At 42.0% G+C, this 23544-nt stretch overlaps 1 protein-coding gene and 1 non-coding gene across 9 annotated transcripts; both read left to right on the top strand.

The window, feature by feature from the left end:
* Positions 1-122: 122 nt before the first annotated feature.
* On the top strand, positions 123-22863 carry ZCCHC8 (zinc finger CCHC-type containing 8). 8 transcript variants are annotated; one of them, XM_067014594.1, is made up of 14 exons: positions 123-568; positions 1483-1525; positions 3884-3958; positions 5463-5568; positions 6980-7054; positions 9316-9419; positions 9543-9608; positions 10178-10238; positions 10709-10851; positions 11162-11304; positions 14050-14171; positions 15513-15599; positions 15868-15985; positions 21094-22863. In XM_067014594.1, exons 1-14 carry the CDS (start codon positions 370-372, stop codon positions 21831-21833), a joined length of 2082 nt encoding a protein of 693 aa, XP_066870695.1. In that variant the 5' UTR covers positions 123-369; the 3' UTR covers positions 21834-22863. The 8 variants fall into 8 exon arrangements, with proteins under 8 accessions (XP_066870695.1, XP_066870698.1, XP_066870699.1 ...); XM_067014598.1 differs by having other exon boundaries at positions 211-568; positions 3930-3958; XM_067014596.1 differs by having other exon boundaries at positions 405-568; positions 1488-1525.
* Positions 4353-4487, top strand: LOC131743012 (small nucleolar RNA SNORA9). Its single transcript, XR_009331672.1, has one exon. It is a non-coding gene; the product is annotated as a small nucleolar RNA SNORA9 (small nucleolar RNA).
* Positions 22864-23544: the final 681 nt, after the last annotated feature.

Below are 23544 nucleotides of genomic sequence, written 5' to 3'. Positions count from 1 at the left end.
AAATGCTTTAGAGACAACTCATATTGTTGTAACATTCTGATCTAGTTGGACTTTCTTCACGTTAAAAAGGACCAATCCCGGTATGCAATGCAAATAATGAGTTAACAGTCGCTTAGAAACCCATATCCCAGCATGCCTTGCTCCCGAGCAACCTCAGAAGTGGGTATGAGAGACACCACTGCCTTCTGGGAGTTGTAGTCTCATCGGACTGGCCCGCCTATTATGCAGCTTCGGCGGCCTACGTTTGGAGGAAACCGTACTGGGTGGCTTAGGGCGGCCGGAGCCCTAGAGAGCGGTGCCGCCCAACAACCTTTGCCTTCGTCCGGGGGGCCAGCTCCGCCTCTTCTCGTATCTTTCCCATAGCCCAAAATGGCGGCGGAGGTGGATTTCGGTGACCTAGAGCTGTTCGAGGCGTTTGACCACCTAGAGGAGTCGACTCCGAAGCCAGTTCACACCCTCTTCAAGGACGACGACGGCGACGAGGAGGACGAGAATGGGGTCGGCGACGCGGAGCTGCGGGAGCGGCTTCGGCAGTACGAGGAAACCATCGAGCAGCTCCGCGCCGAGAATATCCTTCCCGCTCGTTGGGCCCTGTCACTGGGGAGTGTTGTGTGTGCCGTCCCCGGGAGGGTGCGGGCGGAAATTCCACGAGACTGAGAATCGCGGGTTCGGGTTGCGTAAGCTGTCCCCGGGGCCTCGGCGCAGACATCTCCCCTTCTGGGATCCGTATCCTGGACCTTATTCGCTCCTCCCGCCCTCCAGTCTGGGGCCGGTTTTTAGCGTTATTCCGGACTCTTTCAACTGTTCAGTTGTAGACTCTTCACCACTTCTCGTCCCCTCTTTGGAATCATTATCCGATCTCCTTTTTTGGAGCCAAGCTAAAGTTATTGCAGTCACTCTGTAGTTGTATGTTAGGAGATACCGGATGCTTAGACCTAGGCGCCGATGTGTATTTAGGGCGGGGCAAAAGTTAGTGGTGCTAGGATGTGCAGTTGGGGGCGTTAAGGAGTCGAGGCATGCAGAGAGAAATGGTTAAGTGCTTGAAGAACTTCAGGGATTCATTTTAAAGTTCTTCCACTTTGAAATAGCTTCCGTGGTTAAGGTCCATTGCAAACCCCTAGGGAAAACGCGCCAAATAAGTTTCCGTTTGCCTTTAGTAACATGTTTACAACCTTTCTAGCAAGAAGTGTTAATATGTTTATTTCCATTCTTAGAGAAGTTTTGGTGTTTTTTTTGTTTGCAATATACATGCAAGTAATTTTGGCTCAGGTAGTTTTTCTAGTGTAAAGACCCCTGAAAGTGGTTGGTAAATCATCTATTAAGGTTTTCGAAGTCATTTTTTCATAATGCCTTTTTCCTCGACATTTTATTATGAAAAATTTCAAAATACAGGGATTAACACCAAAATGGGGTTAGTAGTTGAATTTTATGATCTTCATATTTCTATTGAATGAGGGCTTATACTCCTTAACAAGTAATAACATCAAGAACTTAAAAGAAAATTGAACATTCTGACTCGACCAAGGTATGAGATCTTGAATTTGCACCATAATGTCCTTTATTTTTTATCCCGACATTAATATTTAATCACAGTGGTTTTTTTGCAGAAAGGGTGTTTAGGATTTTTGTACCATTTTGTACTCAAGAAATCATAGTAATGATCCTTTATTTTTAATTTGTGAGGGTAAAATTTGAATTCTCACAACCGTATTAAACTTTGAAAACTGACTTATTGGGTGAAAATACGTGTGAAACACAATTCAGAAGTTTTTGACTTAAAGTTCAGAAAAGGCAAGTTATCAACCTAGCTGTTGCTATTCAGAGAACATTTCTGGTAAGTTAGAATTCCGATTACAGTATTAATCTAGCTGAAGATTTATTTATACAATTAAAATGTGTTCATAAATAGAAATAATGCAACATTTTAGAAGAAGAGAAAGTAGTTGCTTTTGAAAAAAGTACAGTGAGTAAATTTGCATTCAGGCATCTGATTTTAATAGAAGATTAAATGTTGATATTTTGTAATATAAGTTTATTTAGTGGTCACTAAATTAAAATATTTCTTAAAGTACAAATTGATTACACAGAATGGTATGTTAAGGCTTTCAGAATATGGGGTACCCGGATGCAGTTTCACATGGAATTTTTTGTCCTTTGTACCAGCTGAATTAACTGGCTACACTGGTGACTAAAACTTTAAAATTTTAGAATTTAACATATTTAGAATTTAGACATATTTCAGAATATGTCTAAAGAATAACTTCTCTATGCCCTACTTGCCTTCTGCTATGTGAGCACACTTTGTAGATCTACACTTATTTTTGGTTAGGTAGTAAACATATTGAATGTAACTAGGATTCTTTAAAAAAATCACAATTTTTATATATGTAAAGTTATTTTATTTAGATAAGCATATGCTTTGTAATAGAGTTGTTCATTTAAACATTAAATATTTATTTATAAGGGGGTTATAATCACCTGAATTCAAATGATTACAGCATCATAGGCTTTGCCAATTTAGAAGAAGTAAGCATTAGTATCCTGAAAAAGGAATATATGTATATATATATATATATATATATATATATATTTTTTTTTTTTTTTAATTGGTGTCCTCCACATTTTCAGACTGACAAAGCTTTCTACAGAACACCGAGGAAGAAAAAAATAAAATTATTTAGATAAAATTGTACCCTACATCTCTTGATTTAACTCTTATTTTTGGAACTTTCATGATCAGAAGTGTCTCTTCTTTTTATCCAGTAAACATTGTGGGGTGTTTCTGGGTTTTTTTTTCTGTTTTTTCTTTACATGATGAAAATTTTCAAACGTACAGAAAGTGGAAAGAATAGTACAGTTAACACCCATATTTTCATCACTTAGATTTAACAATATTTTGCCATATTTCCTTCTTCTAATTCCATGTACGTATTTTACCCCAAATATTTCAGCGTGTATTTTTTTCCTAAAGACTTGCATGTTACCACAACACCATGATCACACCTAATAACTGGCACGATTTCCTTAATAACATTCCCAGCCAGACTCAGATTTCCCCAGTTGAATGTCTTTATTGCTGATTTCTCAAACTGAACTCCAGTCAAGGGTCACGCAATTGCATGTAGTTTTTAAAAACATGATGTATTTTTTAAAACTGAAGTTTGTGCAAATTCAAGCAAGTTTCTGGGTGTCTTCATATTTTAATTTTATTTCTCTACTTGATGTGGGCAATTCCACATACAGATTGATTTATTTCACGTGCTGTACAGGTAGAAGGATTTGAGGCAGGTGTGGAAGAATCAGAGCTTCAGCTGCTCCCAGGTTGCCGAAGGGATATATAGCAGATTTCCAGGCTGCAGTCTAGTTCTGTTTTTTGCAGTATCTGAAAGTCAAATTCAGGAATGAGATACTTGTTACATCTCTACTTTCAAATTTTGGATTTGAGCTACTTAGTCCAGTGTGCTCTGCCCTCCAGAAAGAGTCTACCCATTTATTTATAAAGTGTTTCAATTTCCCATATGTTTACAAGCCAAATTCACTGATTCTTTCAGAAATATATTCTTGTAACCTGCTGGTTTATTCAATTCCTCCCTCCCCTCAATTTGTAAACAAATAGCCATTGGGTAAAGAAGCTTTTTGGTTGAAAGATTAACTGTAGTTTTTAATTTTTTTATGAAATATTTTTTAAAAATATGTAATGTAAAAGATACCCCTGAAAACTGTTAAAGTGGGTAAAACTGGAGTTTTTTGTGGTTCTTGGTCTTATTTGTAAAATATTATATGATCTTTGGTACTTAAGAATTATCAAGATTCAGTGTTTATATATACATAAGCAAGTTTTACTTTAATGTCTTCTAAGAATATGTTTTAACTTCTGTTTTAGTGGAATATTGGTGAACAATACTAAATTAGATGGACCTTTATTTCAGATTCTATTTATGAACAATGTTATTTCAAAGTAAGTAATTTTCCCTTTCCTAAATATTATGAGCTGATGTATTTATGATACAATATCTTCTATAAATACGCTGTTTTCATTTTTACTTTATATATCATCTTTATTCTTTTACTTAAAATTTATGGAATCATGATAAGAGTCAGGACATTAGAGTCATATAAACCTGAATTTGAAGCTGGAGTCCTCTACGTTCTATATCTGTGAACCTGGACAGGTCACTGGCCCTCTCTGCATATCAGTTTCATCACTGGAAAACAGGACACTAATAGTAACTACCTCTTAAGTAGCTAAATGGGCACCTGTAAGAGCCCAATCAATAGCCTCAAATAAAAGTCACCGCTACCACCATTACCCACATGATTTGGTTTTTCTTTTTAATAGCAACACTAGACCTTTGCAAGCCTTCCAGCATGCTTGGGTCTAGGATGACTCAATGCATTCTTGCAGTGCTTGCTAGAATATTCTGACATGGTTTCAGGCCTTGACCTGTCCCTTCCTCAGAGCATGGTCACAGACATTTCAGACACTTGCTTGCCCGCTTCGGCGTCACTTAATCATATTGTTATCTCAGGCGCCAGGCAAGGTAAAGGGACCATACATAGGTCGTTAGCTGTGTGGCAGGTCCATTGGCTACTCCGTCTCAGCAGAAGCAGAAGCCGAGGCTCTGGGAAGGTGGAGCAGCGTGTGGTGAGCACAGGGCCAGCACCGTGCTGGGTACGCGGGGCTTGGGCGCCACTGTCCCCATCAGAACCGGCCTCTCACTCAAGCTCCTGGCAGTAATGTCTGCTCCGCTCACCTGGTGTTGGGCCTGCAGAAATCTTAGAATGTCGGAGCTAATGAGACCTGACAGATAGATCAAGTCTGTAAAGAGGAAGTCGGCTCTTTTGGCCCCTCCTGCACTGAGCACTGAAGAATATTTGATGAACGTGCTTCTTGACCTGGAAAGCTGGGGAAAATAGACCTCAGTCGTTTTTCCTGCATTGCGTTTTGGTCTTTTTTTCTCCAGTGTATCACTTACATAGGTGTTTCCTTATACGTGCAGAGAGGGTGTCTGGGAGGAGGATGTGGACGAGCTGAGTGAATTGATTATCTCTGTGTTGCAGAAATAAGGGGCTGAGAGACAGGGTAGGAAGGGAGCTTTTTGTTGCGTAACTCACCCTTTTAGTTCTTTTGCATTTTGAACCATTTACATGTATTATATATTCAGAAATTAAGTATGTAAAATTTATAAATAAAATCCATTTAGTCTTTGCATAAGTATTTGCCAGCTGTTACATCCTAGGCACTGTGTTAGGTTATCGTAATCATTTTATTAACATGACAACAATGTCTATATTTTTCCTAAGTAGTAGATTCCTGAGTGTTACAAAGAGTCAGCGCTTTGATAAACTCTGAAAAACAAAGTAACAAAATTTACACATGGCATCTTCTAAAAATGCATAAAACTCAATCAAGTCAATGTTTTACTCTGTCTGGGTTCTGACCATTTTGTCCTCTTACGCAGGCAATATCATCAAGAAATAGAGGAATTTGTATCAAATTTAGTAAAAAGATTTGAGGAACAGCAGAAAAATGATGTGGAAAAGACTTCCTTTAATCTTTTGCCCCAGGTATTTCAAACTTAAGAGACTTTAAGATTAGTAGGTTATGCTTTTCACTGCCAATTGTTAGGCTCCGGGGATCCTCTTGAATCAAAACCAGAATGGCTGTTGAGATTGACTGTTCACCTCCCATCCTGCAGCCGGGCTTCCTTCTCCACAGTCTGACCAGCGCAGCCACAGGGCTTTCTTCTGGATCACGGGTGCTTTTCTCAGGGAGTCATATTCACACCTGGATGCACTCAAAACTGAAGCCTTTTTACTTTCCATTCCCTGACTTGGACAGGTGGTTTGGGGCAGAAAATTAATTTTAGGTCAGAAAAAAAAAAATCTGTTTCTGGGGTTTGTAAAAGATGGATTCTTTTTATCTAAAATGAACAGGTTCATATGCCATCCTTTCTTTCCCTTCTACTTGTTTTAAAAATCAACAGCATGCCCAAAGAAATCTGAGAGATTCCACTCTGAATATTAGGGCATGAGTTTACCTTAAGAAAATCAGAATTATGATTTCTGGGCTTTGTTTTTCAATTAAAAATTAAGGTAAGTAGTCTCTCAAATAAGGATCTTTAGCTGTTTATCCTCAGAGGTTGGAGAATGGAGTATTCTAATTAATTAAATTTTTTGTTTATCACCTTTAGTTTTCTCCTATCAGATATAATTTTTAAAGATTCACAGAACAAAATACATTTAACAATAAAAACCATATTGAAAAATAAAACATATTGAATATTATTTAATATTTGATTCAGGAAACACTTCAGAATTTTGTAGTGGCTTGAGGTCTGTAAGGATTATAATATCAGTATTGACCAGTAATATCAAGTTATATATTATTTTAATCTTTGATTATCTGATTTCAAGATAAAGTCTGTCTTGTCAGTTTAAGTGTTGAAAGTTCCATAATTAATATTTGTTAACACAAAAGTCGCAGTGTAAAAATAATTTTTTAAAAAAGTCATAGTGTATGCTAATGTTCCAGAAGATATTATCTTGCGGTACGCGGGCCTCTCACTGTCGTGGCCTCTCCCGTTGTGGAGCACAGGCTCCGGACGCGCAGGTTCAGCGGCCATGGCCCACAGGACCAGCCGCTCTGCGGCACGTGGGATCGTCCCAGACCGGGGCACGAACCCGTGTCCCCTGCATCGGCAGGCGGACTCCCAACCACTGAGCCACCAGGGAAGCCCGATACTATCTTTTATATATCTTTTTAACTTTCCCACTTGGGAGATTTCTTTCATAAACATTCCTACCTAGCTTAACTTCTCAACTCACCCTAATTATGACAACAATGAATTCAAAATTTTATATACCTTAATGGTATGTATTAGAAAATAAAGCGAGTGTGTTCAGATTGCTAACATTTGAAATTTAAAGTTGTTAAAAATTGGTGACCTTTTGTAACGTGTGTTTCTCTTTGTGTTAGCCTTCCAGTGTTATGCTAGAAGAGGACCATAAAGTAGAAGAATCCAGTGCTGTTAACAATAAGGAAGCTTTTAGTGTAAGTTTGGACATTTAAGTTTTGAATTCTGCAGATAAGTTTCCTATCCTGTGTCCGTTGGGTGACATTTAAATGATAAAGTGGTATAGTCATAAGTCGTCAGATGATCACACATTCTTTCATTAAATTTGTCGTAAACAACAGTGTAGGCTTCAGCCTCTAAATCCCATAGTTTGCTTTTTAATAACTATTTCATTGTGGCCTGGGGGCACAATAGATATACTTTGGAGGACTTTATTTTTCTCTTGACTGTCCTCTCTGTTCATCTTCTTTCCTTTCTTTCTTTTTCTTTTTTTAATAGATGGGGGTTTTTTTTAGAGCAGTTTTATTTTTATGTTCACTGAAAAGCGGAGTGGAAGGTACAGAGATTTGCCATGTATCCTCTGCCCCCAGACATTCATAGCCTCCCCCACTATCCACAGCCTCTACCAGCCCCTACATTTGTTACCGTTGATGAACCTACGTTGACACATCATTATCACCCAGAGTCCGTGGGTTATGTGAAGGTTCATTCTTGGTGGTGTACATTCTGTGAGTTTGCACAAATTTATAACGATACGCATCTGCCACGAGACTATCACACAGAGTAGTTTCACTGCCCTGAACGTGCTCTTCACTCCACCTGTTCCTCCCTTTCTCCCACCTCTGTTCATTTTGAAGAACTTGGGTGAAGATATAGAAGGCATGCCTGTGGCACTTAGAGATGGGTGAAGCCGAGAGGGATATATAGCTAATATAACAGGTGGCAGATCGGAAAGCTTAAATGCGGACAGACTCCAACAGTGGGTGAAAAACAGAAGGCGACTTACAGGGATGAACTGCGTTCAGCCCTTGCAGCACCTGTGCAAAATTCGGCAGCGTCAGTGCAGTGGTGTGATTTTGCGACTGAAAAAGTTTTAAAGAAGATGGTGTAATCCTGGATTCCGTTAAAGGAAGACTAGTTTTCATGTTCACGGAGTATTGTGTCCCACTGATGTACACCACAACTTAGACTAAATTAATAAGTGCAGAATCCCCCACTTCCAGGTAGGTGCCACTTTAAATCCCAGGGAAATGAAGTTATCTAATTCAAATTCAGGAATCTTTCTTTAAAGTGCCCTTAGAGCATTTTGCACTTTCTTTGAGTCTTTCCAGTAACTTGGAATTCACTTTTTAAAAAAATGAGACAAACCACTTCATTCTTCACACCTGTGATAGAAATTTCCACTCTCTAAAAGTTGAGCTGAAATGTGCTTTTTGTACTCAATCCAATCACTGGTCCTGGTTCTCCCACTTGACATTTATAGGGTGATCTAAGATGATACCTTTGCAAATATCAGCCTTTATCACATTTGCAGAGATGTGTACATACCTTGTAAATCTTTTCAGTAAAAGCTCTGTGGGCTCTTCCTCATCCCAGCACCCCCACGCCTTTAAAATTGTGGAAAACTGAAAATAGATTGGATATAGATGATTTTAAGCTGTTAGGAATTTTCTTAAGCATGACAGTGGTATTGTGATTTGTAGAATGTTCTTATTCTTAGAAGGCTCAGACTGAAGTATTTAGGGGTGCAGTGTCATGAATAAGAGTCTGTAGCTGGTTATGTGTGGAAGCTAGAACCCAGGTAGGAAGTTATTGTATTAATCTCAAGCTGGAGAAAATAGTGACTTAGGCTAAGATGATAGTGGTGTCGACTTACTTACTTTTTAAAAACGACTCAGTAAAAAGTGTGTGTGTGTGTGTGTGCGCGTGTGTAGAGATGTGCACCCAAAAATGTCAGTTAACAATTGTCAAATCTAGATGGAGGGTACATGGGTGTTCCTTGTACCATTTTTTTCAACTTTTCTGTAGGAAATTGTTCCCAAAAATTGGAAGGAAAGGAAAAGAGTGATTGGGAGGGCAGGAAGTGGAAACAGTGACCCTATAGATATAGACAACTGTCTGAGGATCGCGCTGCAAAAGGAAGCAAAGAAATGGGAAATTGGAGGGAACGTAAGAGCTGTTGACAAGTTTTTGTTTTTTAAGTCTGGAGAAAGTGCAGCTGATAATAGTGATCCAACAGGGAAAACTTCGGTGATCTTAGGCAACAGAGGGGAATTCAGTGACGGAGAGCTTACTTACACATCCGCATGTGGCTCCTTTAACTAGGGAGTCGATGACTATTTCTAATAATTTCATCCAGAAAGAAAGTGTTAAAACAATTAATCGTAGTCTTACATTATTTAATGTCTTTTTTTTTTTTCTGCTTAAATAGCAATATTTTTTGACTTGTTTTCTGCAGGTTGTAGGAAGTGTCCTGTATTTTACTAATTTTTGCCTTGATAAATTGGGGCAACCGCTCCTAAATGAAAACCCTCAGCTTACGGAAGGATGGGACATACCCACGTATCCTACGTAGAGAATGAAGATCCTTATGCACCTTGCCATTAAGTGCACCTTTAACAAAAAAAAACAAAACACCAAATTTTGCAGACTATGATAACTATTCCTTAATAAAACTCACTAAAGGTACCAGCAAGTCTTCAGCCACATTGTTTCTCTAGAAGGGCAAGAAATACAAGTAAAGGCAAAAAGGTTTGTGTGGGGAGTTGCTTTTGCTTTCTTCTTCTTTTTTAACCAAAACCATGAACTCTCTTAGCTTGAAAAGTTAATATCCTTTATTGCTAGCTTACGATAAATAAACAGATTAAACTAGAATTTCAATATGTAGACATGTGAAATGTTGAAGTCAGTTATGCTGGAATTCATTGGTTCACTCCTGACGTGCCTGGGTGGGTGGAAAGGTATAATTACTGCTGTCAGTGTGATTGCTGTCTTCTAACCATCTATCCCTTTCCAAGTTACCTAAAGGAAAAAATGATAATCTGTTGGCCTTGGTTCTTCTGTTCTTAGCCACTGACAAAACTCAGAGGTAACAGATCAGTCGGGAGCACAAGGGTTCTTGGTTAAAAGACTTGGTCAAAAGTACTGTTTGTTTAACTCACGAAGCACGAGAGGTGAAAGTGTACTCATTTTTACAGATAATAATTGGCGATCTACATGCTTTCTTGTCTCTGATACACGTTGCTGTCGTACAGAATTTTGTTGATTTGCTTTTATATTTCTGTTTACATTATGAAAATCTTTGTTTTTTGACCAAATAGGCCAAAGCCTCACTGTTTCAATTGTGGTTCTGAAGAGCATCAAATGAAAGATTGCCCAATGGTAAATTTTTCTCATATAAAAAAAAAATCTTTGAACCAGAGCTTTCTAATGCTTTCAGTACATCTATGGCATTGTGTGATGTGAAGAAACTTCCTGTCTTTCCCATAGCCCTTGATTTTGAAATCTTTCCAAGTTTATACAGAAGTTTTAAAGACATTAGATTTTTTTAAAAATAATTTATTACAGTACTCTGTATTTGAGATGAATAAAACATTATGAGAGTTCATTTTTAGACAACTTACTTTCACAACTTTCTGTTATGATAGTACCGAGGTAATATGAAGTTAAAGGACTGCTTCTCTTCTTTGCTTATTTTTCTGAAGTATCCACTCTCTTTTATACCTGTCCCTTAGGCATTAAAACTGAAATAATCTGTGTGCTTGACCTAGAACGAGTGCTTAGATTTACTTAGTTTCTGAACTGTTTCTAAACTGCTTGATACCATTCTTCCCAAACACCTTATGATTTAGCCTCGGAATGCTGCTCGAATAAGTGAGAAGAGAAAAGAGTATATGGATGCCTGTAGTGAGACCAGCAACCAGACTTTTCAGCAGCGATACCATGCCGAAGAAGTAGAAGAAAGATTTGGAAGATTCAAGCCAGGAGTTATCAGGTACCTCTGTCATTTTACCGTAGGACGTCGTTTCACCATGGAACGTCATTTCTCCTTCCCCACTATTTGCAGCGCTCGGTGGGTCTTCGGGGTAATCATCAAGATACAAGTGCTCTCTAGCAAGGCTCTGCATAATGTACATCAACTCATCCAAAAACGTTTATTGGAATTTTAACTATGTGTTTGATAGGCACCGTGCCACAAGTGTGTAATATAAGACATAGAAGAGTTTTAAAAAAAGGTTAGACCAGTATGTATTTTCATCCAAACAAGAATACAGTCTTTTTCTTCCTCTTTTATTTTTACTCAGCGAGGAACTACAAGATGCACTGGGTGTGACGGACAAGAGTCTTCCACCTTTTATATATCGAATGCGCCAACTAGGATACCCACCAGGCTGGCTCAAAGAGGCCGAGCTGGAGACCTCAGGGCTTGCACTCTATGATGGAAAAGGTATAGTATGTTCAGTTAGATAAGTCAGCTTAAGTGTTCTATCTTTTTCTTTCTTTTTTTTTTTTTTTTTAATTAAAGAATCACAGTAAAATAGGGTGGGAATGGCTGGCTTATTTAGTGTGTGCTGAGTTAACTAAAAAATATCTTGATGGTGTTTCCCTTGTTTTACAAGGAAGGAACTAAAACTTCATTGAGTTATCAGATGGTTTTCTGGACTTGCTCAGTGACTACCTAGCAAGGTATCAGTTCTCCAGCTAGACCTCATAAGCTCTTGCCTTCCTCAGTGATGGTAACAGAAATATATCCATCTCTGCCAGGAGACCTATGAAAGTTAGAATAAATAAACCCTCCTATGATCTAGAACTTCTCTTAGGTACCTCCTCTAGAAAAACACTCACACGTGCACACAAGGAAATGTATGTATATAAAGATACTTTTTAACGTTGACTATGATAGTGAAAAATTAAAAACAACATTAAGGCCCTAAAGGAGAATGGCTAAGTAAACTGTGGTAGATCTGGGGGGGTGGAATCCCTGCAGTATTTTTAAAAATGGAGTAAATCCATGGAGCTAACGTGGCAAAATCCCTATGCGATACTGAGTTTAAAAGACAAGTTTCTGGATGACCTACATATTATGATACCATTGATCTTAAATTAAAAAAAAAAAAAACCCACATGGATGAAACAGTGCTCTATATTTTCTATGAGGAGTTATGTTTGTAAAAGATATTTTTGAAAGATCTTAACCAAGAACCACCTAGATTTCAGGGTTTGGACTCATAGAGGCCTTCCCTGACCACTTTATTTAAAGGTGTCTCTCCCACGTTTACCCATCCGTTCTACCAGTCTTTATCACTTCACCCTGTTTGCTTTCTTCATGCCCTGTCACAATTTATATCTGTTTATTTATCATGTAGCACAGTGCCTGGCATCTGGTAGATAGTAAATAGCGTTTTATATAAACATTTTTAAAGTCCTAACCAATATACAGCAAACTCAACAGTGGTTATCCCTGAGAAGGAAAACAGGATTGGGCTTAAGATTTTAGTATTATCTCTAATGCTCTACATTTTTTTAAGATGAAAGTGTTTCTAGATATTACTTAGGTAATTAAAAATAAAACTAAAAAATTTAGGGACTTCCCTGGCGGTCCAGTGGTTAAGACTCTGCACTTCCACTGCAGCAGGTGCAGGTTCGATCCCTGGTCAGGGAACCAAGATCCCACATGCCGCGCAGCGCAGCCAAAATAAATAAATAAATAAATAAAATAAAAACGGAATAAAAAATTTACCCCACCCCCCACCTCAAGTAGTACGAAAGAATATTTAGCACAGCCTTTTTTTCAAAATTTTAATTTAAATTTTATTATTTTATTTTTGGCTGCGTTGGGTCTTCGTTGCTGCTCACAGGCTTTCTCTAGTTGTGGCGAGCGGGGGCTGCTCTTCGTTGCGGTGTGCGGGCTTCTCTGCGGTGGCTTCTCTTGTTGTGGAGCACGGGCTCTAGGCACGTGGGCTTCAGTAGTTGTGGCACGCGAGCTCAGCAGTTGTGGCTCACGGCCTCTAGAGCGCAGGCTCAGTAGTTGTGGCGCACGGGCTTAGTTGCTAATGAATACTTAGTTGCTCTGTGGCACGTGGCATGCGGCAAGGGAACCCTTGTCCCCTGCATTGGCAGGTGGATTCTTAACCACTGTGCCACCAGGGAAGCCCCAGCACAGCCTTTTAATATATCCCCAAGTCATGCTGACATTCAGATTATCATTGCTCATGCCACTCTGTAGGTGCTTGCATTTCTGTGTTCTCTCTCTCTCTCTCTCTCTCTCTGTCTCTCTCTCTCTGTCTCTCTCTCTCTCTCTAAGTTTATTTGTTTGAATAGGGATTCTTCGGACAAAAGATTGTAGATCATTGAGAGCCTCTTAAATCTCTTTTAATCTGTAAGTTCCCTTTCTTGTTTTTAACAAAACTCTGTATTTTGTCCTTTTGAGTTTTCGAGATTTTTCTGACGCATCCCCATGGTGTTATTTTAGCATGTTTCTCTGTCCCTGTTTCCTGTGAATTGTAGTGGAATCAGTCATTGGTGATCACTGCCTATATCTATCTGTTAATGATGGGTGACACACTGGTTATATTCTTATTCTTTGATTACTTGGCTTTTCTTATCCTGAAAACTTATATAAAGAGAAACTTCTCATCAACCATTTGTTTTCCTTAGATATATAGACATGGGGCTAGCAAAATAAATTTTCGATTTGTTTAGTACTTTTCAAAATAATGAAGTGGTTCCCAAGTATCCTTCAAAGACTATTCTCATCTGTAAAGTGGTTTTAATAGTATGTACCCCTTAGGGTTGTTTTGAAGATTAAGCGAATGAATACTTGTAAACTGTTTAAAGCACTATCTGAAAAGAAAACACTAGCTCATACACAGTAACCATTATATAAATGTTTATTAAATAAAGAATTGGAGTAGAGGATTAGGCAAATCATAAGACCAGTGCAAAACAGACTTTTCAAATAACTCATGGAAGAACTAAAGTTTCCAAGATTTTCAATGTTTATTTTTCTCAAAATAATATGTCCGTGTTGTTTAAAAATTCTAATCTAATGGTTCAGACAAATTGTAATTAAAGCTATTCTCAGAATAATTCTGTGGTCATGAAGCTAAGCACTTTCCAGGTCTACTTTTGGTCTGGAGAGGGATTTATATGGGCATCTAGCAATATTAAGCTTTTTGATGGTCTGTAATAGATGGTGCTGATGGAGAAACAGAAGCTGGAGAAGTACAACAAAATAAAAGTGTCACTTACGATCTCTCGAAATTGGTAAACTATCCAGGTTTTAATATATCTACTCCCAGAGGAATTCCAGATGTAAGTGTGTTGGTTTTTTATTCTTCTGGGATGTGACATTATTTATGTAGATTGTTCAAAATGTTAGCTTATGTAGCAGTTACTGTTCCATAAAGAAGTAAATGTGTTACTTTTGTGTTTAACTTTTTAATTTCCTTTATGTTGATTAGAATATTAAGTGAAATCTTGAATTCATCAAAAAGAAAAAAACCCCACAGTTTTTTCCAATTTTATGCCCTAAGAAAAGGAGCTAAATAAAATAGAATGGTGAGATTCTATAAATCTAAAACTATTCTAAAATTAAAAGATTATTTTTTTAAAATATGGGATAGTTTGAAGCAGTATTATAAGTTTTACAGAATTTATTGGGAAGTAAATTTCTGCCTTTAATAAATCCAAGTATACTGTAACTTTCGCCTACTCTTCCCTCTTCTTCCCCACCAAAGTAAAATTTCTCCTACACAAGAAAGGTTTGCTGCACTTAATCTTTTCCAACTTTCATCTTACGTTTCAGACTTTAACAACTAACTGTAGTAGTGGTGATGGTGGTGGTGGTATTTTAATAAAAATGCATTCTAGGTGTTCTTAGGGACTGGGCTTTAGAGAAACAGCCAAAGGTCTGAACTTACAGTCTAGTGAACAGATACGAAGACGTGTGTAGTTAATCAAGGGCTGAGTTGCATGTACAGACAGACCATCAGTGCCTCTGGAAGTGGGTCCAAGTACCAGCCCACATCAGAATCTCCTTGGGGTGTGCATTGGAAATGCACATTCTTGAGCACCGCCCCTGCCCCCCCTTAGACTTAACTGACTTAGTCCCTGGAATCTATAGGTTTCACAAGAGCCCAAAGTGATTTCTATTGAGAACCACTGTTGAATGTGTTACTGGCAATAGGAGAGAAACGAGTGATGTTGAACCTTAAAGATTATTGCCCAGTTTGGAAAGGGAAAGAACAGAAGATAGAAAAATCAGCATGAGTGAGCGAGTTAGGAGAAGGGAACAGTTATCAGTCACGTGAACAGCGCTGGTGCGTCAGGAGCGGGCGGGAGCCAGCCGGGCCGGATGAGAGTCTGTGTCATTACTGCCTGTAACTTCTTCTCGTAGTAGGTAGAACCTTTTTGGGCCGAGCGATTTTGTCAAGTAGTCTGTTAGTGTTCAGTCCTGATCATTTTGCAGGCAGAGTTGGGGTTTTTTTCCCTTTCAGTGCTCCATTATTTTCATTAATTTCCCCAAAAAGGAAGAGTCACATATGAAGCAGAAATGTAATTTGAGACCCCCACCTTACCTCCTGTCAGCAGACTATTCAAAGCATGACGTTTTCCAAATACATACTTATTTTTCTCTTCTCTTTTCACCGTTAGGAATGGAGGATGTTTGGTTCCATACCAATGCAGGCATGTCAGCAGAAAGACGTGTTTGCCAATTACCTAACTTCTCACTTCCAAGCGGTAAATAGATTTTCAGAGTGTGGTTTATAAAAACGTATCGCAGCTATCTGAGGAATTTTGTAACTCCTTAGGCATCTTATTGCCTTTTCTCGCTTTGGATATAAAGCACCCTGTGTTTTCTGACGAATCCAAAGCAGAAAGGTAACTGCATTCACCAGTTACCTGGACTTAGCTCCAGATTGGTTTTCTGCATCATATTTAAGTGAAGGGATGGAGTTCAGCTCTCTGTGGACCCACCTAACTTGTGTTCGGTTCGGTTCTCCGTTAGCCGAGCGTGAGGTCCAGCAGCAAGAGGCCTTCGTCTCTGCCCAGCCCTAGCAGCCCAAAGAGGCAGAAGAAGGAAGGCAGCTTGGCAGCCTCGCCCGCCGACATGGAGCTTGACTCAGGTAGGTTTCATCCCGTGGTTTTGATTTCTTTGGAAAGTAGGGTGAATTTGTACGCTCCTGAGTTCCATAAGAAAGAGGAAGCTCTTTATGAGCCCTGACTAAAGAGTGACTCTTTTCTTTTATCCTTGGATATCAGAGCATCTCCACTATTACTGATCAAAGGTCAGCTGGAAGACTCATAGCTTGGTGTGAGAGGCACCTGGGCAGCCGACTGGACGCCTGAGTTAGGCAGCCCTAGCCACCCAGTCCCAGTGGCTCTGGACCTGGACCGGCCCCTCTGGCGGGCGGGCGGTGCTTGGCGACGAGCAGTGGAACGTGCTCCCCTTGGCAGCTTTTGCTCCCGAGAGGAAGGAGGGCAGAGCTAGTCACGCTTTCTCGGTTACTCTTCCCAAGTGTATGAATCCACTAAGTCCCTCCTGCCCCCAGGAAAGAGAGGGCAGGAGGAAAGTGCGTCCTCTCAGAAACCTGGAAGGGAGCAAAGGCCTTGCCCTCGGAAACTCCCCCGGCCTTTTGCTCTCTGGACCCTCTGGGTTCACCGTGGAAGCTGCGGTCCGGCAGCGTTGACGTCCTTTTCGGCAGGTCAGGAGTGACAGGACGGTCGTGCTCCCACCTGGTTGAGTCCCCGCTTGCCCCACTACCCACCGCCGCTCCTTTGGGTGTCCCCTTGGGACTACTGATGGGTAGTTTAGATTTTGCCCCCAGAAGGCTCTGGAATGGATCAGAATTTTGCGTTAATTGGATAAACTCCAAGTCCACTCTGAACCTAAGGTGAAAACTCCCTGCTTGTTCTGTTTCCCGCCCCAAACCCGCCCCTCTGCTCTGGTCCTGTGTCGCGTGTCGGATGTTCTGAAAGTGAAGTGAAATGGCAACATTAGGGTAAAATGCGTACAGATGCTCTAGTAACAGGATTGCCAGCAATGTAAATTGCCTCAGATTTGAATGGAGACCTCCCCACCCCGAGTACCCATCTTCAGATTCCCAGGGAGAATTTATTTTACTTTATTTTTCTGGCCGTGCCGCACGGCACGCGGCATCTGAGTTCCCCGACCAGAGGTTGAACCTGTGCCCCCTGCAGTGGAAGCGCGGAGGCCTAACCCCTGCACCGCCGGGAAGCCCCACCCAGGGAGAATTTAAAGGTTGCAGATTAAATCATCTTAAAGCCCCAAATGGAATTATTTTGCACTAGCAACTTCTAAGTCCAAAATGAAAGCCTCCCAACCATTTTCCCAAATGTTTTATGCTGCCTTGTTCTTACCACAGGAGTCTTGATGCCTGAGTAAAGTTCGCAACCTGGGCGTTTGGCACCTACAGCCTTACTTCAATATCTAGTCTCACTTTTAACAAGGCCAGAGAGTTCACAGAATTACAGCCTTTGCCACATACCTATGAAATTTTGAAAGCAAGCAATTCCCCAAAAAACCCCAAAGCAGTGGTCGCAGACAGAATGACCTTCCCAGAGCCCAGCACTTCCCAGTGTTACTATCAAAGGCCACAGCCAGGATTTCTGAGTAAGGGCAAAAGTCTTGGTTTCTCTCTCAAGGATATTAGCTAGTACCAGTCGTCTGACTCCACCTCCTGGGAACTTAGGTTGGAAGAAGTTTCCCCATAAGAAGCGAATTTTGGTCTTGGGCACTTAGAGTACCTCTGAGGAAAAGACGCCGAGCTTGGTATTTTGAACCATTTGGGATGTAGTTGCTTTCTCTCGAGGTTTGGGAATTTGCGGTGGCGGCACTCGGTAACTAGGTGCACACACCACGTGCAGGCACTTTCAGCCCTGTGCTGGGAGCTGCTGCTTCTGTTTCTTGTGAGGGGGCTTCTGAGGCCTAGGAAACCTTCCTCTTAAGGGAAGTTTCTCTCTGTTTGTCTGTCTGTCTCTCTCTTTCTCTTTCACAATCAAGAGCACAGCCTGAGCCCACGTGATGAAGCGAGACTCAAGAATCCAAGTTTAGTGCCTCCACGTTCCTTCCGTGGCTCTCAGTCCACAGTGGAATTTAGGGCAGAAGGTCTAGTGCTAGTGCTTGCCTCACTCAGCCCGGGATAAACAGGTTAATTAGGACCTCTTCAGTTCTCTCTAAGACAGACACAACCTTTGCAGAACAGAGATTATTTACCCCGGGTGCCTAAGAGGCCTGAAACGCCTTCTTTCCACACGATATATCTGGTCTCCGCCTGGGCCGCGCTTCCTGAGGACTCGGCCAGGCCCCACCCCGGAGCCCGCGCCCTAGTTCGCTAGATCCCGCTCGCCCTGCGGCCTGTAAGTGAATGATTTCGTCAGGTGTTCCTGCTTCCGAGCCTCTGCTGCCATCGGGGAGGCTTCCGCCTCCGCGCACACGTTTGTTAAGTGTAGTTCAAGGTCCCAGCCCACCTGCTAAAGGCCCCTCTGGTCGCGGCCATCAGCAGAGGCAACTGGTTTTGGTTACAAGCGCCTGCCTCTGTGCAGAAGCTTAAGTGAGCCTCTGCCTTTTTAGAAAGAGCCGCACCTCTAAAAGAAGCCACCATAACAGGCACTCACTCACCTGCTGAGGACAAAGAAGCCCGTGACAAGAGCTTCCTTGCCCAGGCCGCAGACTTAAAAGCTGGGCCAGCGGCAGGATCAGAGCGCTCTGACCACGTGTAAAGCTCAAGGCCTCACGCCACGTGTCTTGACCCCCCTGTGTCTCAGCGCCCCCAGTCCATCCTTCTGTTGCTAAAACATGTTGTTTTCCGTGTTCCCTCTCAGCACAGTGAATGTCAGGGTCTTTGAGGGGGTGAATAGCAACCCCCTTCCCTACCCTGGTTCTGAACAACTCAAGTGATCGTTCGGTGAGAAGTAACAGATCACATTATCAAGGCCAGTTATAGGGCTGCTTCATGAAAGGGCCGAGAGGGTCTGCGAACTGAACTGGGTTGGTAAATGGTCCTAAAGGCAGGCCCTTCCCACCCCAGAACCACCGCACGCCCCCCGGCCACCGTCCCCGGCTTCCTCCTGCCCTGCAGGGGCGGAGCTCTGCGAGGCGTAGCAATTCGAGGGACTTTTGTGGGCAGCTCATTCCCAAGAAGAAGAAACAGTGAGTCGGTCTAATTGCCGTTTTCCTGTGGAAAATTTTATGAGCAAATAATGTGTTATAATAAGTGAGATGGATTCCATATTGCAAACCTGTGGGTAGAGTGATTCAGCTTGGAACTGTGAACTATAACTACCTGAACACCCCTTCCCCGTTTAGCATTCTTACGTTAATAGTGTTTATTGTGACATTTTGTGCAAAATGAAACTTGGGTTAAACTGTTTAGTTACGTTTTATTCTTAAAAGCGTAAAATACATATGTTGTCCAGTAGTTCACTAGCTTTGCCATCGCTTCTCCCTGCCAGCTTCTCCTCCCCGCCGTGTGCTCTCTGCCGTAGTCGGCGGCACCGGGGTTCTCGTAGCTCCCGGGACGGACAGATGCCGTTCGTCTGCAGCCGCGTCCACCCGTAATCGTGGCTTTCCATTTCTTGCCAGTTACCGAAATCTTAACACTGTCTCAGAAATTGCCTCTTCGTTCAGGCTTTTCTCTCTCACCTGATTGCTCTTGGCGCCCTTATAACTGATTTTTTTTTAAATCCTTCCTTTCAGCTTTTTTATCCATTCTTTGCTCTTCTGGTTGAGTTAACGTCTTAAACTCTGAGTGACAGTGTATTACCCTCCTCACAGATCTTATTGCCAGTACAATAAAGTTCAGACTGGTTTTGCATAGGCTTTATGATTCTGTGTCATGCACTTGACTTTTCCAAAGTTTTTAAACACATAGTGTGTTTCAGATTCCTCTGCTAGACCCTGAGGCCAGGAAAATTAATAAGACACGACTGCTACCCTTAGTTACGGCTCTCTGTCGCCTAGGATTGCAGATGTGTAAACGTCGTTTGAATATACATGTGGTGGCCTGTGGTGATACATCCAGAGCTTAGCAGCACAGAGCTGGTTACCAACTGTAATAGTGGCACCGGGGAAAAACCGAGCAGCCGTGCTGGATAAAGTCATAGCCTCTTCCCGAGAATGGCTTCGAGCTGCATCTTGAGCGATGAATTCAGAGATTTCCCAGGGCCATGGGAAGGGTTAGGGCATCTGAGACAGTGAGAAGTGCAGATACAGAAGCACGAAGCCTCACGGCACGTGGGTCCGACAGCGGTGTGACAGCCGGAGTCTTTTAAACCGGGCAGTAAGAAATGACGTGGTGGAACTCGGCAAGTTCTTGGTTGTGAGAGCCTCACAAGGCACAGAGGAGATCGAACTTCTTTCTGTAGATGACGGGAAGGCACTAAAGAGTTTCTCGTGAGATGGAAAGGTTATTAGGACCAGATCTGTGTTTTAGAGAGACTGATAGTTTGGAGGATGAATATAAGGAAGAAAGGTCCAGAGGCAGGAAGGACTCATGTTCCTGACAAACAGCAGTGGCCCCCAAATAGCGCAGCACCTATGACAGGCTGCAGGAGAGGGTGGACCCCAGAGAGCCGGGGCCCTGGTGTGGGCGGAAGGAAGCGGGGAGGACCGTCTGATGGCGAGCAGGTTTCGGGTTTGGAGACTCTTGAGCAAGATGCCACCGGTGGTGCCGTTAGCGAGCTTAGCAAATAGGGGAAGAGGGTGCATTTTAGGAAAAGGTCCTCTGGTTTGGACAGGTCGGATCTGTTGTGTCTGTGGGACATACAGGTAGAGACGGCCAGTGGCCAGTGGGCTGCGTGAACCCACAGTTCAGGCGAGCAGTCTAGACTGAGGGCACCGACTTGGGAAACGAGCCAGGGACTCTCCCGGCCTGCCTGCCCCACTTCATTCATACGCTGCCGCCCCCACCCACTCTGGAGTCTAGGCGGCTGCGTCTCCAGCCCGGTTTGCTACTGTGTTAAAGTGTTCCCTCGGTGAAAGTTCCCGGCGCCAGAGATCCCGACCTTTGCCCCCTGCAGATGTTCTTTAAGGATCAGGTGCATTGAGGACATTAAGTGATGGTCACGGGATCTGAGGATCCAGTTTTCCCCTCCTGAGCCAGTTATTTTGGCCGGTGAACCTCTGGATTCGCCCGAGTTCTAATGATAAGTGTTAGTAAAACCAAAGAAACGCTATATGACAACTCAAAGTTTCTCAACGCCCTCATTTCAGATGCAGAGGCCCCGCACGGGTCCCCGAGCAGCGCAGCTTTTCAGTTTCAGCCCCCGCTGCCCCCCGGCACGCCCCCGCCCCCCCGGAGCGCCCCTCCGCTCACTCCCAGCGACTCGCCCCAGACCAGAACGGCATCCGTGACCACGGACGAGGACGCGCTGACTCTGGAGGAGCTTGAAGAGCAGCAGAGGCGGATCTGGGCGGCCCTCGAGCAGGCCGAGAGCGTCAACAGTGATTCTGACGTTCCCGTTGACACACCCTTAACCGGGAGTTCGGTTGCCTCTTCGCCTTGTCCGAATGAGCCTGACCTCCCTGCCCCGGAGGGAAAAACCTCGGAAAAGCAGGTGTCGGATGAGGCTGAGGTACCAGACACCCGTACAGAGAAATCAGAAGCTGAACAGCCCTCGAGTCCAGACTCGGAGGCTGCCTTGCCCGGCCAGAAGGAAGAGGAGGAGGCGGCTGAGGTGGACTCCAGAGGGGCTCGTGCCGGAGGCAGGGTCGAGTCAAACTGTGAGGTCAGGAACGGAGGCAGCAGCCAGAAGCTCCTTCAAGCGGACACCAGTCCTGGAACAGCCACTAAAATGCACAGCCCCGTCCCTGACATGAGCAAGTTTGCAACCGGAATAACGCCATTTGAATTCGAGAACATGGCAGAATCTACTGGAAGGTACCTCAGGATAAGAAACTTGTTAAAGAACTCGCCCCGAAACCAGCAAAAAAACAAGAAGGCTTCTGAATAACTGCTTTTGACATAGCACCAAGAGCTCTTTAATTATTACTGTGCGTTCTGGTAATTTGTACTAAGTTGACAGGTAAAATTATTTTCCTGTTTGTCCCTCCCATGTTAAAAGAAGTCTGTCTAAGGCTTAATTGTGGTCTGAAGTCAGGCCTCTTTTAAAGAACAGAAAGACTGAGCTTGCTGGTTTACTATATTTCATTCTCGCTGATAAAACCTTGGTGGGGGGGGAACGTGGGTAGGAGCCGGTTTAGAGATAGTCTGTTAAGGTTTATACTCTTTTTGGATTGTGTCTGTCAAGAGTGATGGTTTTTATCTGTCTTTTGTACAGTGTTTTCCCTTTCTACATTTTGCTAATTATCCTGTACGTAAGTTTAATATATCACTTTTTAAAAGGAAAAATTCTAACCATTTAAAGTTCTTATTTCAACTCTGTCAACCAAATGAGAAAAATCAAGGATGAGCAGCTTTATCCCATTTTGGGTATTTTTGTAAGTGATTTACATGCATCAGTTTTAATAACACTTTTACTTCTTTGTAACTTCATTCTTCATATAAGCTTGCTGTACAGGTATGTCCATCTTTGTGTACAAAGGTTTAATAAATTAGTTTTCATATACATAATCTGAGATTTTGAATACAAAACAATGAGTCACAGTTAAATTAATATATACAACCTTGTAAGTTCAGAAGTAAATTATGTGGTTGCAAAAATTAGGGGCAGCAAAGGAAATAAAGAAATTACAAGTTTGGGTATTTTCGGTGGATTTCAGCCTTAAATATAGAAACAGCAGGACCTTTTAAAAGTAATCATTTTGAAAAAAATAAATGGAGGGCAGCTAGCCTTTGTACAAAAATAATTTTCTAGATTTGAATCCTATGACAATTGTTAAAAACAAAAAGTAGACATGAACAAATAGTGTTTAACTGTCAGATATACCAGATAGAGCTGAAACTATGTTGTCTTTGTGTGGAATGCCATCACGTCCTTATAATCAAGTCCATGAAATAAACATTTAGATGATGTTGAATGACTCCTGTTAGAGTTCTTCTCACACAGGCCCTCAGAGGGAGCAAAACGTAACCGGCTCTGATTCGGTTTTCATTTGGGGAACCTGAGAAACCAAATTAACCGGGAAGACAAATTATATGAAAGAGAGAAATGTATTTTCAAGGCCCTCACAGAATGTGCTAGAAACTGAATAAAATGTTTAATACTTTTGGCTTTTTTGTCTGAGTCGAAGTCCACAATAAAACGGATCTTTTACAATACTTTACATAGTGCTTTTACGTAGATTATCTTACTCAACATTTCTGTCAGGTAAATGTCTTACCACCGCATTATGTACATAACCTAAGGAAACTTCAGCGGCACAGAGAGGTCAAAAGGACTTGTCAGCAATGAAGAAGTGGTTGTTGGGATTTCCCTGGCGGTCCAGTGGGTTAGATAGAGGAAATGCCTAAGACACACAGTGGCTCAGTAACCCGGTGAACCTAAACCCAGACCCCCAAGCTAAAACTCTGACCCCCATATCCATGCTCTTAACCATTAACCTGCCTCTCTGTCAAAAGCTCTATAAATCACTAGATTCTCAAAAAATTGACTCCTATGTCTCTATCCAGTTACTCATTGAGGGCACACTTGAGTTGCTCTATTGCGCTTTGGGGCATTAAAAGAAGAAAATGATGGAATCTGTTTTAAGAGGAGCTTGGCT

Source organism: Kogia breviceps, chromosome 15, assembly GCF_026419965.1.
Source record: "Kogia breviceps isolate mKogBre1 chromosome 15, mKogBre1 haplotype 1, whole genome shotgun sequence".
Classification (NCBI taxonomy): Eukaryota; Metazoa; Chordata; class Mammalia; order Artiodactyla; family Physeteridae; genus Kogia; species Kogia breviceps.
The sequence above is the reverse complement of the archived record's forward strand: the minus strand, read 5'-3'. Positions and strand labels throughout refer to the sequence as shown.

Bases quoted from the DNA above. Each gene is read 5' to 3' on its own strand.
- ZCCHC8 (XM_067014594.1), top strand. From the start codon at position 370: ATGGCGGCGGAGGTGGATTTCGGTGACCTAGAGCTGTTCGAGGCGTTT. The intron at 9,420-9,542 runs GTATCCTACGTA...AACTCACTAAAG, and splicing joins GAAGGATGGGACATACCCAC to GTACCAGCAAGTCTTCAGCC. The intron at 11,305-14,049 runs GTATAGTATGTT...GGTCTGTAATAG, and splicing joins TGCACTCTATGATGGAAAAG to ATGGTGCTGATGGAGAAACA.